Consider the following 19,043-nt stretch of genomic DNA (forward strand, 5'->3'; position numbering starts at 1 on the left):
ACCCAAGAGGGAATTCTGGGTTTACTGCGCATTAGCTGTCTTATCATCATCAGAGTTTCATCGCTGTAGTCATTGGGATGGCTCTTGCTATTTAGGGTCGCACTTCAGGTTTTGCTTTTGTTTTTCTCCCTAAACTACAACAGCAGCTAACGAGTAAAACCAAATCATTTGATAATTATATGCGTCTTGGCCATAAATGTTCATTGCTAATGGAGAAACTAGAAGCCAAATGTTCCTTTTTTGAATTTCGTGCCAGCATATCACTACTGGTACATCCCTTTAACGTAGTAACTTATTTCTTTTACTTGAGTCCTTTACCAAACAAGATGGGAAATATTCTCAAAATTTCCTAGGTTAAGTCTAGTTCCTTCAAAATGCAATGTAATCATTCTTCACTAGTAACGATTAATTATGCATGAGTAATGCTGTTAGAATCAATGACATCACGAAGAGCTCGTGTGGCAAGAAATTAAAGAGACACTGAAGAGAATAAGTTGAGCTGCATGAATAAATTGCACTGCTGTAAAATTTTTAAAAAAGGATACCTTTAGAGAGGGGAATTAGTAAGCCAGAAAATATGCAACTTAAAACTGATGGCAATGCTGCCATTAAGATCGTGCATGAAGTCGCCATGGCTTCATGGGTTCTGACATTTTTGATCGTGCTTGCTCAGGCCTAGTTAATTTTCCCTCTATAAAGATGGACAACATCTTATGATCTCAACTCTGAAAGCAGTTTACACAGTTTGGGGTGTATGTTCATCCCAGAACAACATCGGTCATCTATCTTGCATGCTTTTCTTTTTTTATAATGTTGCGTGCCGGGTATTTCTAGGCAGTGCTGCCAACCCTAGAGAAATTATTCTGGATACAGGGATTTTAGTTCTTGTTTGAAAAAAACATTTCCAAATCTTGGGGAAAACTTGTGCTATGACGTGCAGGAAGGAAAAACTCAAACGCGAGAAACCACTACTGCAACGCCGGGATGACTGACAAGTGCAACTTCTGACGTGATGGCGTGTTTTTATTTCAATCAGCGCAAATTACCTTTCCATTAGAATGTGAAGTATAACTTGTGGTTGTACTGCAGGGCAGTGAGCGTTTCTCGCCAAGTAAATGACAAGGTTTGGATGTCCTGGGCTCGCTAATGGAGCACAGCTACGCTGTTAATTTGTGCGCCACACGAATGATATATTTATTTGTAACAGGCAAAACAAATGCATACTGCTATACGAAACAAAGCAGCACATGCAAATCTCGGCATAGCCGTAACACGCATACCTAGCGCTGAAAACGATAATGCAGTCGAGGTGGTGGATAGCCAACCATTCACGCACATTTCATTGGAACCATCCTTAGCCAAAGCAACTTTGCACGGAGTCGTATTGTAGAGTCCCAGTGTTCATGTGTATGGGTGAGCTATGGCATGGAGGTTATGATGAAAGCCTCCATACAAATAACCATCTCGTGCCTTTAAATGTTTGAATACTGAGTGTTTCTCCATTTATATATCTGCCGCCACAACAGGGCCTAAAATGCAGTTCAACTATTCCATTAGATCGGATTATAAGGGTTGGAATTGTCGAGACTTCTGTGTACAATCTGATGAAAACAAGAAAGCGGAAGATAGTAGAGTTACTGTATATGCCCCTATACATAAACTCCAGAAGACAGCAGTTTTTTGTGCTCTCTGAAGACAGATCTATGGCAAATGTAACATGCTTTGAAAAGTACACTGGAGGAGTTAATACTAAAAAGAAGGGCCAGTGTAAAGATTACAATCACTTACTTATTGATGTGTTCCAGATTTGGAGTGTTCTGGAACAAATAACTTGCTCCAAATTTCAGATTTGCAGCTCAAAAAATCTTATTTCCCCCGTTAACCTGCTCCAATGAAAAATATTTTGCTCTAAGAATTACTCCTGCATAGCTGTCCCAGTCCTGCACATCTTATATTGATTCTAGGGTACCCGTCACCTAGCATGTTTTGTTATCTGGCTACTCATTCATTATGTATTTATTGTAATTTTGCAATGTCACATACTGGGTGTTTCAGAATATGTGTTCAATAACGAAGTGATTTCCATAGTAGTACTTTTACCAGAGAGGCATATATGTTAAAATGACTCTCATGATCAGTTGCCATTCTAGCGATTTCGTAGCTGAATGTTTCTTGTCTGTTCAGCAACAATTTTTTTTTTCAATTTAATGACCGGCGGCTTTTTCTTTTTTTTAGCGAGGAGACAGAATAATTGGCGGCTTTTCAGTGACTTCAAAGTTATGAAAGTTGTTTCGTTAGTCTTTTATAATGCACTTTATTATTCAAAAGCTGCATGTGAGCCGCCGAAATTGGCTGCATTTCATGTAGGGCCTGCGACTATGACGAAGTAATGATTGCCTTCACAGGGTTCGGTATGCTTACAAAATGTGTCATCATTTATGTTTATGTGAGCGTGTTCTTTGCGAAGCACACTGCTTCATCCAAAACTAGATTCTGCACTTTCACTAATACATTCAATTGGTTGATATTTAGTTTTTATTGCAAGATTTAAAATGCAGTAGGTGAAAAATAAGATAGGTCCATTTAGAAAGCTTAGGAGTGGCTGGGCTTGTTCACGTGAGCATGAACACACTGCTTCCTTATCGTGTTCGTTTTGGACAAATCAGTGCCGGGAACTTTCATGTAGGCCAAAGGGCCGAAAGCATGGTATTTTACCTGCAACGAGGCCATGCAGTTGTCATCACCGTGTTAACATGCAATCTTGTATGTCTTGCAAATTTTTGCTGACCTTCCAGGAGCACTGAGAACTTGAAAATTTTCAAAGATAATGTGTATCAATTGCATTTGCGATTTAGGAAAATCAGATTGCTTGTGTTCTTTTGAACCGTACTGCAGTTGGAACCTCACAATCTTGGGGTTTTCGCCAAATTTCAGCTGTCATTGTCTGTTATGTTAGTATAATAGCATTGAGTTATGTAAAACCCCACTAGATGTTGCTGGTAAATTCAATGTATATTGCTCACTCTTATGGATTCTGAGCAAGCATGAGACGTTTAGGTAACCAATTTACGCCATGCTAGCGTAAATGTTCAGAAATCGCCTACATTACTAGTGTTTACTCAGAACTTTTAGCGACAATTTTAGCGACTTTGCAACAAATATTAGCGGAAATTTAGCGACTTTATTGTCTCAATTTGGCGACATGCTTAAAAAAAATTATGGCAACACTGCCCCTGACGTCCATGAACAATGTGACAACGCTTCACCGTCGGTCGACCACGAAGCAAGCGAGATCGCGACTTGGTAGGGTCGCTCAATTGTTTTCGCCCGAGGGGGAGGACAAAACCACGACCTACTGTAGTTCGTGGACAAAACAGTCGCGCCACACTCGTCGTCTGTCATACACGACGGGCGGAGACCGTTACGCTCTTGGGCACTTTCGTGTTTTCCGAGTGAAATCGGCCGGAATTCGTTAAGTAGCGTCAGCTTTTTGCACGTCTAGAATCGGTTATGAGTGCGATTGGATAACGGGCTCTAGCCGCGCATTTCGACGTTCCAAAGTCGTCTGACGCTTTCGGTTAAGGCATTTTGTATAATTTTTCATAATTGTCCAATTACTAGTTCGATCCATTTGAGTATGTATCCCTCTGCGGTTAAAGCGATCTCGATAAAGTTGCTTTTCTATATATTTAAAACACCCTTGGATATGTCCTTAAGATACTTCCGTGTTTGTGTCGTATTTTTGTTTCTTTTTGTGTATTCTAATACGTCGCTTCAGTTGACAAGCCGGTCGCACAACTTCGCGATAGCACGTCGTATCGATTTCCTATGGCGGGTGTAGGAAACAGGTGGACAGCGGGTCACAAGTTCGGAGAGGGGGTTTTCTTCGTTGGTCGCTATGACGACAGCATATGTCGTTACCGCACAATACCCGACAGCTTGTATGTGTGCGCGCTCAGGCACAAAAGTCCACAAGCTTGCCTGGATATGGCTGGTAAGTTGCACTTACATAACGTTGAGCGAAATGTATTGATTGTCTAAATGTCAACGGTCAATGCTTTTGTTTAGCGAAACGAAAATAACAATGGTAGCTCTGTGCCGCGTGTCATTTCGTTGGGGCTACATCGGCGCAATCGCCAGCTGCGCAGAGCTGCGTTCCAAGTTTCACCCGGAAAAAGCGCTCTTGGGTGGCCAGTTGGAGCGGATTATTTGCGTCGCCGTATGTGTTCTCAAATTCCTCGGCTTGAGTTCTATCGTATTTGGCGCCAAAATCTCCCTGCCGCGAACCGCAGTGTAGTTATTATTTCTCTGTTCACATCCCTACAAATTTATCTGTGGCCGTCACTGTTTGATCCTTGAATGCACTGAGAAATTGGTATTCGAAGCGTGTTGTTGCAGCCAACGTAGAGAAATGCGGAGTAGGCAGTGTTGTTTTCGGTCCTGAAAAATAATTAAATGACTGGCCACGTGGTTGATCACTTTATGATGCTGTTGAGAGATGGCGCCACCGTCCAACACGTTCTAAGGTTTCTCTATGGTCTAAGCTCGTTTGCTTTTGTAGGAAGCGCCGTGGGCCGTGGCGCTAAAACCAGTGGCGGTGGTGTCGTAGGTTCGCTTTCACGTACCATAAAGCTAACACAATTCTACTTGACTACTTGGACATGAGCTGGTCGTAAAACATGGTGCCAAAGCCTGAAGGCCTTTCGTGCCGGGAGAGGACGCCTGCGACTACTGCGATCTAAGGTCCCTTTACTGCGATCACTCGCGAAGTGCAGCTTTACCGCGTTGGCATTAGCTATTGCTATTCATTTTGCTAGCATTTTGCTATTCAAATACACGTGATTTTCAGAAATTCAGACATTCAAATCTCTCCTGCAGAATCTGCTGAAGCAATTCGAGTTAAAGGTGTTGCGTGTGTGTGTGTATATATATATATATATATATATATATATATATATATATATATATATATATATATATATATATATATATATTAGCCTATAATTTATGTCCACTGCTGGACGAAGGTCGCACCGATTGCCAATTACCCCTGTTCTGCGCCAACAGATTCTAATTTGCGCCCAGCAGATTTCCTATAACTTCATCACCCCACCTAGACTGCGCTAATTTTTAAAAGTTAATTCTGTCGACTGTTGGAAAGAATGTTTTTGTTTATGCTCTCGATGCTTTTGCTGAAATTTCCAAAATGCGGAAGAAAAGTCACTCATTTTGAAACTCCTTAACTAGGAGCGCCAAAAGCAAGCCTGTTAGTTCTACAAACCGCATAATCTATTAGCTAGAGTGCCGAGAACGTACAATATATATCTATTGAATTGGTTCTCACTTTATGCAAAATTGTTGCCACCAGCACTTGAAGACCTAAAGCCTTGTTGCACTAAATCACATATAAAACAAAGAACGTACTAGACAAGTAGCAGGTACTAGACAGTGTAGCGGCTGCAGCGGCAAAGACTCGGGGCTCGAGCTGCGTGCGCTCGCGTTGGTGTTCGCTGGAGCTGCTGGCACGTGCTGTCGTAGATGGAATAAATAGGGTTTTAGTTTTAGCCTGACACCTCTTTGCACGCTCGGCCCAAGGCCCCACAACAGCGTTACCAAGTAAAGTATATATAGTACAGCTGACTCCTCTTGAGGCTATTTCGGTTAAGCCGACTTTTCGGATAGGAGGAACAGCGTGCGAACGGTTAGATTAATTCTTATAAGCGCGATAGGGGGAGCAGCTACTTCACTAAAGCCGAACTTCCGCAGTCGTGATTGACATGAGCTGCTTGGGTCAGCGAGAGGCCCTGGTCGTTGCGCTTGGACGAGGCGATTCCGCCGGGACGTACACGACTTTCTGGGAAAACAAATAGATACGCTAGCGTCAATGATGACGCGGAAACCTGCAGGGCTGCTACTACAAAAATTGGTGGCGCGATCTCCACATCAATCATCTCGCAATCATCTCCACAGGATACTGTGGAGATGACTGGCGACGATAATGCGATTAGCATTCTTTCTCGCGACAGGCGTGTATTTAGTGATTGTACGTGGTGGATTCTTCTGATAGAATTAACGAGACAAGACAGGGTTGTATGACATTGTTACGTTCGCGGAGACAAACAAAGGAAATGATTACAGTGTATTTACAATGGATGGAAACAACTTTATTGAAAATCCCGCAACGTTTAGCGAGCCGGGCTTAGGTCTCCCATGAGGGGACTTGGAGACCTTGCCTCGTCGCCGCCTCTCGGGCCCGCTGGCAGTGGCTTGAGGTTGGAGCTGCGCAGAGCGGCGGCCCACTTCAACGCAAGAGCCTCCGCAGCTTCTTCCAGTTTAGCTGCGATAACGGCATATGTGCGAGAGTGTCGCTCTAGTTGCCTGACATAACTTGCAAAGAGCGCAGCTAGAGACCAAGATGGAAACCAGCTCGTGCCAAACCCAAATGCCCGTCTTTGTCTCCTTTGCGCCATGTCTCTCAAGCGCCTGTTGTATCGTAACAACATATTCGATTGCATAAAGTTTGTTTATTCATACGTGGTTTAATTGCTTTCTATATATACATGTTTAAGTACAATGATGTACATTTGAATATATAGAGACGAAATGTCCATCGGTTCGTCAGAGCTAGTAGACAGCAGCGCATCGTCTTCTCGTCTGTCGCTGATAGCGACGAGCAGAGGGCGATGGATAGAGAAATACGATGCGTACGTGTGAGGTCTGAGGTGTCTTGACTCGACGGACAAAGATGGCCATCGAGCACACCGTGGCGGTCCTTGCCATGGGTACCATGACGAGGGATCTAGGCTCGCTCAGCGCCAAACGCCTCTCATGTACTCCGGAATTTAAACCACGCGTTTTGGGGCTTCGAGAGGTCGATGTTGAAGTCCACACAGATGGCGAACGCATGCATCTTTCCAGAGCGTTGTAGCAAGGTATGAACGCAGTCTTGCTGTAAGCTGTTAGGTGCATTGAGATGAATCGCTGTACCTACTTTTTGGTGGCTTCAAGAATGACGCACTGGGCGGAGAGAGCAACGTTACGCGACCTATGTAGATATCTCCCACGTTGTTGTGCACTATAGCGTATGGTCAACAGCATCGCGAGGTGTCTCCCTTGCTTGCTTGCTTGCTTGCTTGCTCCTTACTTCATGGCGCTTACCCACTACGGGTGATTAGCCAAGAAGCCGGCGGTTAAACAGAATGGAGGGGAGGGAAAACACAAAAGACAGCGTAAATCAGCGTAGGGTAGAAATTTTCGACAATTAGGAAACAGACTTATCTGTTGTTGTTGTTATTGTTGTTGTTGCCTCAAAACATGGCTCGTACGCACGAGGGGGATTGGCCACACTGGCAGACTTATACTTGACAGAGACTACTCGAGCTCGCGATGCCGTTTGCAGACGAAGTCTTCTTCCTGATCGAGCTCTCGCAGCCGCTTGCAGCTTTCCCATGCGGGCGCCACAAGAACCCGTCGCGTTAACACGCAATGTAGTTGATAATGCCCTGGGTTCTGAAAAAAAAATTAATAGCATCAGGACGCTGAAGCATTTAGGTCAAGCTAGATGAAATGTGAGCTTTTGTTAACGCTGGCAGGCAAGGGTACATGAAACAGTGCATTTGTTTATGCGAATCAAATAAATGTAGCTTTTAATGCGATTAGCGTTCTTTGGGAGCTTCACACATATTCAGGGGACTGCTGTGATCATTGGGGCTCAATCCCATCGCTCGTAACCCGTTGTCAAGATTGGAGTCCGGCATGAATTCGAAGGTAGCTGGCCCATGCCGTCGTCCAACTTATCCACGCTGAGGACGTTGATGAAGAGAAGGACTGCTTCTCATCGAGAACGAAGAATATGGGTTTATTTACAGTATCTACATCAGTCTAGCATGACTTCGAGAGAAAGTACATCAGTCTAACAGGACTGCTTGAGAAAGTACCTCAGTCTGACATGATTACATGAGAAAGTGTGTTGAGCAGCCGCACAACAGCGGTTTATAAACACTCGGTCCTCAGTCCATCCCAAGGTGGCGGAAACGTTCGACCAGGCACCGTAGACAAGTTGACCAGGCACCATAGGTGAGACGACCAGGCACCGTAAGCGAGACGACCAGGCACCGTAGGGGCATTTTATTCCCTGAGCTGACGCCCGCAGCGCTACCGCCGGCTGCCCATTGTCTTGGTCGGTGCGTGGGAAGGGGTCTCCGTAGACGTTCCCGCGGCAACTCCCTCGCTCGTAGCAGATCAGGTCCGCGGTGGTGGGTTGAGGCACTTCTAGTTTGCATAATGAATCCTTACCAACTAGCTCAGCTTTCTGTAGTTCTAAGTTTGCATAATGAGGCACAAAGCCTGCTTCGTCAAACTCGGCTCCAGCGACGCAGAGTCGAGGAAGCGCGTATTGTTGTCCACACAAAGTCGGCTTAGTGAAGCCGTGGCTAGAGGTTTGCGGCGGCGCTCTAGGAAAAGTTGACGCGCGCTGTCGCAACTGGCAGGCAAAACTTGCACGTCATCGGGCCGTCCTTAACAGCGTACGAGCGCGGGCGTCCTTAAAATGCACTTATACACAATTTATTACCGAGTTGTAGTGATTCGAGCAGCTATGTTAGAAGCGCCGCACAAAGCCTGCCCGAGCAGAACGTTCAGCTGCTCCCAGTGCAATAGTAGGAGCCATATGTCACTGCGGAATTCGGTGGGATCTCGGGTCGCTCTCACAGCTCGAAGGTGAGGACGCCTCCGAGGGATTCAATCCGGAGCGTGCACACTGAATGGACCAGGCGAATGTGTTCCGAGCGTGTTCGATGTCGACCCGGCCGCATGTAAAGCGTGCCTCTAGGGGGCTCTAATGTTAGAGCACTCGATCGAAAGCGACTATAGGAATGTGTGTACCTTAAAGCAGCCCTCGAAGTTGTAAAACGCCTGCAGAGGTGAATCGCACGATTGAGGTCCTCGCCAACACAGCAAGTGCGAACATAAAGATGTGCTGGATAACTATTATGCTCTCTCTCTCTCTCTCTCTTATTTTCTTCTTCTCTTCTTTAAGGATCGACAAACGGCCCAGAACGTGTCATGAGATTTTAATGGAAATTATGAGACCACAATTTTCAGTCATATTACCGAGCATTATATGCTTTTCGTGGTATATGCAGTAATTAGAATTTTAAAGTGGCACACAAAGTCGTGAGAAATGGTATGTCGTGCCTTTTTGCTGTGAAACCACCATGGCATTATGAAGCTGGCAAGCTGACCACGTAATCGCAGATTACTGTATGTAAGTCGGCTGTAATTAAGGGCAGCAAATGCATGCGACGTGTGCACTGAAAACCAACACACACACACACACAGGCACGCGCGCGCGCGCAAAAAAAAAAACAAAAAAAAACGGTACCACAACTCTTTCATAAGTGTATCGTGTACGCAATGTGCGCAATGTATAAGTTGCCGCGATGCGCTCGAAATGCGAAAATGGCAGCTCATGTTGTAGTGGTAATTAGGCACTCCAGTGAACGGCATCTCTTTGTTCCAGTTTCCGCGAACTCTAAACAAAAATTACGCCTTGAATGGTGCTGTCTTGTCTCGTGGCTTTTGCATTTTGCACCCTTGGATTTAAGGATATGAAATTTTCATTGTGCGCTACAGCGAACACGAAAACGACCCTGCAATGAGGGAAGCTATAGCTTAAAACTACATATTAAATTCTGACCACGTATTGGTGCGCACCGAAATATGCTGGCACGAGAGTTTCACGGCGATATCAATTAAAGTTTATAAAGTTTATTTCGTGCAGTTTTTGTGACGTCTGTCGCAGGTCTAGTCGCGCCGCATAAATTGGCCAAATAAGAAAACTTAATATCTCCCCATCAACAGTTCAATCACCCTCCTAAGGTGAAGCGCGCTCTGGCCGACGAGACAAATCAAGCCCCTTTTGTACACCTGCAAAGGTGTTGAAATGTCTAGTGGGATAATCTGTCGCCCGTTTGATGATCGCATGAACAACCCTCACGTCTTCTTGACGCCTCTTCTGGCAAAAGAAAACTCGTGTTTTGTCCAACCTATATGCGGATTTCTATCGCAGGTTCGCTACTTATATAGGGTGTACCTGCTAACTTTAGCCATGCTGTTATAAAAAAAAAAGGCGATTTAAAAAGGACGGGGCAAGATACGATTATAAGACTGACGGTGTTTTAAGACCGACATAGGTGTTCGGTAGTCACACCTATGACAAACTAGCACCGTACGTCTTATAATCATATCTCGCGCTGTGTTTTTATTATAACTTTTTTTTTCTTTAAGCAGCTTGGCTATAGCATTAGCTGGGACACACGCATAGTCAGTCACTGGCGCTGCAAGCACAGGAACGCTCCATGGCGCGACATGGGAACGGCGGATCAGTTGCAAGCAGCTGCTCTTGTAATGCATAATAAACTTGAAACACTTGTTGGAAAGGACTATGTGAATGAGAACTCTCTCTCTCTCTGCACATTGTTATACGGTGTCGACATATAGTACATGACGCAACGCGTTGTGAAGTGCTTACGCAAAAGCATTTATCCGAGGAAACGGGGCCACGCCTTGGCTATCTCTACTGCATCTTGTTCGCTCTCAAAAGCCCAGTCTCTCGTGGTTTCCTTCTTTCTTTCTTTTTTTTCCCGCTCGGTGGTGTTCTGTGAGGAAACACCGACCGAAGGAATGAACATAAGCGTTCCGCCCTAAACTAATTTGCTATCTTTATGATGCCTACCGTAACTAAAAGGAAAACTAGATTTGTCTAGCTGCTACCATTTAATGATGCCTGCTAGCAGTAACGCTTCTGTAAATCCTTTTATTTTTTTATTTTTTATTCTTCAAAGTAGCGTTTTTTTTTTTTTTCAGTGCATCGCGGTGATGTCAACAGGCCTGCACGTCTACACGTCGACGGATTCTTCAACCTCTTGTTGGACACGATCTACGATGAAGTAAGGGACTGTATATTTTTACACCCACCCCGGTGGCTTAGCGGCTGTGGTGTGGCGCTGCTAAGCACGAGGTCGCGGGTTCAAATCCGGGCCGCGGCGGCCGCATTTCGATGGGGGAGAAATGCAAAAAAAAGAAGAAAAAAAAAAGCGCCCGTGTCTCGTGCATTGGGGCTTGGGACAAAATTCGATCAAAATTAACCAAGAAGACCAAAATTAGTCCGGAGTCCCGGCTGTACGGTGTGCCTCATAATCAAATCGTGGTTTTGACACGTAAAACGCCAGGCTTTTATTCATCTTGACCTAGAGTGTCATGCGGTGTGACGTCGAAGTACAGCGCACGTAACGTATAGCTAGTTAATCATAGTATAGCTACCGGCTTCTTTTCCGTAAAGCGCCGGTACATCGCTGCGACGCCACGGATATTAACGTACTTTCCTATTGGGTCGTTTTGTCACACGAAAAGTACTCGAAATTTCCTAGGTTGAGCCTTTGCTTATGTTTAGGTAACGCCAGAAGAAGTAAAGAAAGCCTTAGGAGCTATGCAAAGGGGGAAGGCAGCTGGGGAGGATCAGGTAACAGCAGATTTGTTGAAGGATGGTGGTCAGATTGTTCTAGAGAAACTGGCCACCCTGTATACGTAATGCCTCATAACCTCGAGCGTACCGGAATCTTGGAAGAACGGTAACATAATCCTAATCCACAAGAAAGGGACGCCAAAGACTTGAAAAATTATAGACCGATCAGATTACTGTCCGTTGCCTACAAAGTATTTACTAAGGTAATCGCAAATAGAATCAGGAACACCTTAGACTTCTGTCAACCAAAGGACCAGGCAGGATTCCGTAAAGGCTACTCAACAACAGACCATATTCACACTATCAGTCAGGTGATAGAAAAATGTGCAGAATATAACCAGCCCTTATATGTGGCTTTCATTGATTACGAGAAGGCGTTTGATTCAGTCGAAACCTAAGCAGTCATGGAGGCATTACGGAATCAGGGTGTAGATGAGCCATATGTAAAAATACTGGAAGATATCTATAGCGGCTCGACAGCCACCGTAGTCCTCCACAAAGAAAGCAACAAAATCCCAATAAAGAAAGGCGTCAGACAGGGAGATACGATCTCTCCAATGCTATTCACCGCATGTTTACAGGAGGTATTCAGAGACCTGGAGTGGGAAGAATGGGGGATAAAAGTTGATGGAGAATACCTCAGCAACTTGCGATTCGCTGATGATATTGCCTTGCTTAGTAACTCAGGAGACCAATTGCAATACATGCTCACTGACCTGGAGAGGCAAAGCAGAAGGGTGGGTCTGAAAATTATACTGCAGAAAACTAAAGTAATGTTTAACAGTCTCGGAAGAGAACAGCAGTTTACGATAGGTAGCGAGGCACTGGAAGTGGTAAGAGAATACATCTACTTAGGGCAGGTAGTGACCACGGATCCGGATCATGAGACTGAAATAACCAGAAGAATAAGAATGGGCTGGGGTGCGTTTGGCAGGCATTCTCAAATCATGAACGGCAGGTTGCCACTATCCCTCAAAAGGAAAGTGTATAACAGCTGTGTGTTACCAGTACTCACATATGGGGCAGAAACCTGGAGGCTTATGAAAAGGGTTCTGCTGAAATTGAGGACGACGCAACGAGCTATGGAAAGAAGAATGATCGGGGTAACGTTAAGGGATAAGAAAAGAGCAGATTGGGTGAGGCAACAAACGCGGGTAAATGACATCTTAGTTGAAATCAAGAAAAATAAATGGGCATGGGCCGGACATGTAATGAGGAGGGAAGATAACCGATGGTCATTAAGGGTTACGGACTGGATTCCAAGGGAAGGGAAGCGTAGCAGGGGGTGGCAGAAAGTTGGGTGGGCGGATGACATTAAGACGTTTGCAGGGACAACATGGCCACAATTAGTACATGACCGGGGTAGTTGGAGAAGTATGGGAGAGGCCTTTGCCCTGCAGTGGGCGTAACTAGGCTGATGATGACGATTATTATTATTTTTTTTTCAAGCGCAATGTAGTCTTGTTTTAGCGATGAAATAATAACTAGACCCGTGTAGACAGCATACAAGGCCACGACGCCACGGCGATGTAGTGCGGGAATTCTGAGGCGGCGGCGCCAGGAGCCTTTCAATAGTTGCGTCATTCCTGGCCTGCCAAGCCTATACCTCACACGATGAGAGCGTCCCCTTTTCTATTTCAGAAGCGTGATTTTACTAATGCAGCTTAACATGGTATTGCTCTTTAGTGTCCCTTCAAGTATAGTCGGCGAGCATGCGCAAAATAATATTGCAATGGCGTATACGTGCAGTATGTCCATCCTGGTCTAGGATGTACATGCTATTCCCGGTATGGCCCGGGAAAATTCGCCCTGGTTAGGGATACGAACCCGGGGCCAACACCTTCCCGCTCTGCCATCTGAACCAGCCGGGAGGCTAGCAGGTCGCACCGCTAGGGCGAAATAATCGGCAACTCGAAGCACAAGGACAATTAATATGGCAGATCAGTTCTACGGGATTCCGCAAGGGGGAGGGAGCTTCATGAAAGGAAAAACTGACATCCGCCCCAGTTTCAGCAAGAAGCTACTAAGGAAACACACATGGGTTTCTCAGAAACAAAGCTTCGTATAGTTGATATATATATATATATATATATATATATATATATATATATATATATATATATATATATATATATATATATATATATATATATATATATATGTGTGTGTGTGTGTGTGTGTGTGTGTGTGTGTGTGTCGTCCTGGTCCCGGACTCCCGAATCAGGACGAAAAGCAAAAGAAACTTGCCAAGTTCGGTGTTTTTTTTTCCACTCGTAACTTTCCCTCTCGTTTTGCTTGATTACTGGTCGGTGTTTCCCCCTCCCCTCCTCCTCTGGCTACGCCCGTGATAGGGCATTCTGATGAGCCCCAGGGGGCTCACGCAAGGACCGCGGCTACTCCCGACTATGCCAGACGTGTTTCGAATGGTATATTTGTACAGAACAAACTTTGCAAGCTTTGTAATGTAGCACTTGTGTGTGCACTCACACGGACATGCTCAACTTTAGAAATATGCGGCTTTAGAGAAGATGGCCACCACTACCATCCCTTAAGCGAAAAAGAAAGAAGAGAAAGAAGAAGAAGAGGACGAAGAGGAAGTAAAGCAATTGTAAAAATAGCGTAGCCAAGCGGGTTTGTTTACCGAAATATCTAAACTCCTTTGTATGTCTTTTGCGTTCCTTTTTATTCCCGTTCAGTCTTTTTTTTTTGTGTGTGTGTGCCGCCTGGTCGGTAACGTCCCCTAACTCTGGGTCATCTATTTCTAAAACTTCCTAATGAAAGAAAGCAACTTGCGTCCATTTGCCCAAGCTTATTAGCCAAGTATTGCTGAATTACAGTGCTTAGAGGAACGGACGCGAATTGCTCTCTCATTACAACGTCAAAATGGCCCTTCGACGAGCCACAGTCCACGGCGTCATGAATGGAACGCAGCGAACATCCGCATTCCTCTCTCTGAAGATCCAAAGATGGGTGGCAGCGGAACTATGGACGTTGGTCTCGGAGATGTGCCGGCAAGTTTCAGAGCACAAAATAAAGTGTCAGTATATATATCTCTCTCTTAAACACGGTGACATCAGCGTGATTCCTAACAATTGTGTTTCGTTTGTACGATGTGTATATCAAAACACATGCAGCTACGCAAATTCATGTACGCACGCGGCATGGTTGCTTACGAGAAAAAAATATGTGTAGAGTATGGCGCCACTGAGCGCACTCCTGTTCTGCGTAGCAAAACAATTAATGACGACATTAAACCTATATTCTATAATGTCACTTCATGTGTATATGTATATATAAAACACCCGGACTTCTTAGCGGAATGCCGCACAGTATTTAGTGGCTTTCCTTGATTTTCTTGCGTTTCTTACGTTTGTGGTGCGCCCTATTCTGGTGCCACTGGCTGTCCCGCCCATTCTTGGCCAGGCCTCCAGAGTGGGTAGGTGCCACCGTGGCACAAATGGCATAGAATACTTATGTGCTCGTAGAAATGCGTCGTAACTTGTCGCAAAAGTGCGCGCACTTCTCGCCGCCACATTTGCCTCGACGAGCGTCGTGCATGTCGTATCGGTCTTCGTCACAGTGCTGCGTCGATATATTTTACAGTGTGCGTCCACCTGATTTGGTGTTTGCGTTTCGCTATGGCTTGTGACCGGTGTAACGTTGTATCAGGTTACACGTGACTCGGGATGAAAATAAGTGTACAGTTGCGCGCATCGCCGTTACTTGTATGACATTTAAATGACCGCTTCACTCTTTGCTTAGATATGTGCGTTTGATCTGCATAACTTTTCTTTCTCTGCCTCTCTCGCTCGGCGACCGACGTATCTGTTTCCTAGTTCGCATTTTTAACTCGATCCTCACGTATCGTCGGACGAGTTGTAGCGTCCAAGGCCAGCACATATTACAGCAATTGTTTTCATTTGGTTCTATTCCACCCTTATCGCACTCCGGGCCGAAAGGTCGATGTCGGTGATAACGACTTAAGCCGCTGACGAAGGACGGAAAACGGGGTTGAAATTATATACAGGAATGCGGCCGTCGTTCAATCCGGGCCGTTGTCGCCTGCGCTCGATAGGCGGTTGGCGCTGGTGGTTGGAGGAGGAAGGCGCTTGGAGGCGGAGAAGAGAATCGTGGTCCGGGGGAAGTACACGGACAAATTGGTTCTGTGGGCATCACCTCCGACAGCCACTTTTGCGGGCCTTTTCACCCATGTGGCTATCCACTTAATATACTTAGAACCACGTAAGCACGTATGCTGGTCTGCGTTTATGCCTAATCGCGGCCGAGAAAGGCCAGAGGCACAATTTGCCCATGGCTGCAGCAGGAAAGGGGAAACGGGGAGCGCGAACCACGGTGCATGAAAATTGGGAGTCTATGTCGCTGTGCAGGCTGCAGAAGCGAATGCCTACTTCTAGAGACTGCTTCCCAATGCAACTGACCAGAGAGAGAGAGAGAGACAAAGAGGAGGAAAGACAGGGAGGTTAGCCAGTGTAAGTACTGGCTGGCTACCCTGTGCTGGGGAAAGGGGTAAAGGGAACAAAAGGAGAAAGAAGAAGAAGAGGAGAAAAAAAAATTAAGGAAATTCACGCAGTACCGCGATACTACGCGATACAACACTCAAAGGCGATCGCACAATTCGCAAGTCCTTAGATACTTCAGCAAAGCCTTTAAGGCCTTGAGTGCCGAAGGCCGTCTGGACCAGTGTCCTAGAGCCTTCTCCTCTGTAAGCAACTGACCAGGCCGTCACATTCGAGAAGCGTAAGGCGACCATAACCAAGTGAGATAACAGCAAAATTAAACAGTAATCAATCACTGCATAGGGTTCAGACACTACATTATACATTGGCTACGAACCATATGGCAACAGTGAGCATTCACGTACACGGGTCTCTTACGGTACATTCAGCCGCCTAGCTACAGGCGTAATGCTTGCCTTCGTCGCACGTGGCGGTCTGGTAACGAGCGACAACCAGCAGTACAAACAGATTGGACAGAGCGTCGCACCTGTTTGAACCGACAGTTGCCGTTGAAGATGAGCAACTTGCATTGCTAAGCAATCAGGTGATGGAGGCATCTGCTGCCGCAACCAACACAGCGACATGGACACTGTTGCGTACTCCAGGGTAGCGTATCGTACGGCTACCGAGAAGTAGCGGCGCCTGCCTATGAAAGCTCGACCGACATTACTTATTGGGTAGCGTGGCGTTGTCGGCGGGCTGCAGGCATCCGGTAGACCATGGCGACCGAGCAAGGGCGAGACGATTTGCTAGTGCGAAACTTGCACGGTTTATTCAAAGGTAGTTGAAAGAAAATAAGAAAAGCATGAAGTATATAAAAGTACATTTCGGAGCCCCTTAATTAGGCTCTCTACAAGTGTGGGCGGGATCTTGCTTCCGTCGATGTCACGTGACAGGCACAGAGAGAGGGCCCCTCCTCCTGCATTACCGAGCAAGGAAAGGAGAAGTCAACCCTCATTTCGACGAATCCTGGTAGAAGGCCCTTTGTGCGCAATGTGCCTGACGTTGACCCTCGCAGGAGAAGTCAACCCTCTTTTTGACGAACCCTGGTAGACGGTCGGGCGAAATTCCTGTCGCCACGTAATGTCAGACGCCAATCCTAACAACAGCCAGTATTTTAGCGTTAACTCCTTTCCAACCTACACGTTTCTTTTCTTTCGGGGCCACTAACGTGTGGCTAACACTTGGTGCTCCACTTTGTCTCGATATGGACAAATCGGTTCTGTGTGCATCACCTCCGACAGCCACTTTTGTGCGCCTTTTCACCCATGTGGCTATCAGCTTCATATACTTCGAACCATGTATAAGCACATATGCTGGTCTCCGTTCTAAGCAAATCATGGCCAAGTAAACCACAAGCACAATTTGCCCATGGCTGCAGCAGGAAAGAACGAACGGAGAGCTCCAGTCACAGTGGAGTCTATGTTGCTGTGCGGACTGCAGGAGCAGGTGCCTACCTCGAGAGACTGGTTACCAACGCAAGTGACCAGGCCCCCAGATCCGAGAAACGTAACACAGCGACCACAACCTAGTGGGGCAGCAAAACCAGATTCTGCAATCAATCCCTTCAGTGTAGCTTGCGCAGACCCAGGCTATCGAGGAAGAAAAGCTGAAAGTACACGGAGAAGCGCTCTAAAGAATATTAGGCTAAAAGGATTTCTTTTGAGACAGAGGGGGTTACAAATGCTGCTTTGCTGTTCTCTTTGATAATATATTTGAAGAAGTATATGTCACAAACTCCTAAAGATCACCAGGGAAACCGCGTAGGTTATCGATGATAACATGTAGAGTTGTGCGTTTGGAATTCGGCTCTAATAGCGATCAGTCGTGCCTTGATGGTTGGCGTATGATTTATTATTTCATTTGCAAACCTGTTTTGTTTACAAAAGTTTTATGTATTACATGTGCTGTACCTTATATTGTACTTTTCGTTCATACAACAGTTGTAAGCATGCCTACGGGTGAATAAATTTTCTTCTCAAGTTCCCTGATGAAGTATTTTCATTGGCAATATCAGTGGGGCATTTTACGTACAAGAGACAGGCTTGAACGCTGGCGTTTGGTAGCGAATGATAAATGCATGCATTGCTCACAAACAGAGACCAGCGCGCATGTACTAGTAAAGGAGTGCGGTGCAGCACGCACCTTCTGGAAGCTAGTTGCAAGAATGTTTGCAACATCCATCGTGCGGCCACCACAGCGCCGAGATCGGTATGCGAATCGCGTCTACTACAGCGCTAGCTACGTTTTGTGGTGCTTCCGCAACATTGCAGAACGATCTCGGCAGTCAAATAGAGCAATGCACCCCAGAATGCGAAAACTACTGGTGATAGTATGGGGTCATCTTGAAGAACAGTTGTTCAAACACGGTGAATCCGTGTTTCTTCGCCGCTGCTCTACGCGGTACTTAACCATCTCCCGAGGCAAAGTCTTTCTACAGCCAGAATAATGCTCAATTCTGTTTGCCTTAGTCGAGGCCTTGTATTTGTATGTGCCCCGGATGTCTTTCATAAATTCGGGGCTGACAATAATGCCTTTGCGTGGGCACTGTAATGATGTTGTTGTTGTCGTCTCTGGCAAAGTCAGTGTCAAGTAGACACCATTTATCATTTCATTTGCTAATCTGTTTTGTACATGTGATGTACCTTATATTGTACTTTACGTTCATACCACAGTTGCAAGCGTGCTTACGGGTGAATAAATTTCCTTGTCGACTGCATACAGCGAAGCATTAGTGAGCACGATTTTCTAGCATTTTACGCGCAAGCAATCGGTGAGGCTGTGCGTGTCGCCGCGAGGGAAGTGAGTGCCGGGCGAGGAAGGCGCCTGGAGGTGAAGAGAATCACGCGCCGGGGAAAGTACGGAGGATCGCGCAGCTTTGCATGCTGATAGTTGGGTTCATGTAAACGCATGAAGGTAGGCCTGAGCAAGCGTCCGGCGAGGCTAACTTTGCTAGATCGTGAAGCTGGACCAACTCGACTGCACATTGTAGACTAACTTAG

General features: G+C 45.8%; 1 protein-coding gene across 1 annotated transcript in view; it reads left to right on the plus strand.

Annotated features, from left to right (window-relative positions):
- The first annotated feature begins 3,973 nt into the window (after nt 1–3,973).
- Nucleotides 3,974–19,043, plus strand: part of LOC135904694 (death-associated protein kinase 1-like) — a 192,955-nt gene continuing 177,885 nt past the window's right edge. Inside the window, exons 1-2 of the mRNA XM_070534064.1 lie at nt 3,974–3,994; nt 10,867–10,949. Of these exons, the coding sequence (XP_070390165.1) occupies nt 3,988–3,994; nt 10,867–10,949 (90 nt within the window). The 5' untranslated portion in view covers nt 3,974–3,987. The remainder of the gene's footprint in view (nt 3,995–10,866; nt 10,950–19,043) is intronic.

The sequence above is a fragment of the Dermacentor albipictus genome, chromosome 2, assembly GCF_038994185.2.
Source record: "Dermacentor albipictus isolate Rhodes 1998 colony chromosome 2, USDA_Dalb.pri_finalv2, whole genome shotgun sequence".
Classification (NCBI taxonomy): domain Eukaryota; kingdom Metazoa; phylum Arthropoda; class Arachnida; order Ixodida; family Ixodidae; genus Dermacentor; species Dermacentor albipictus.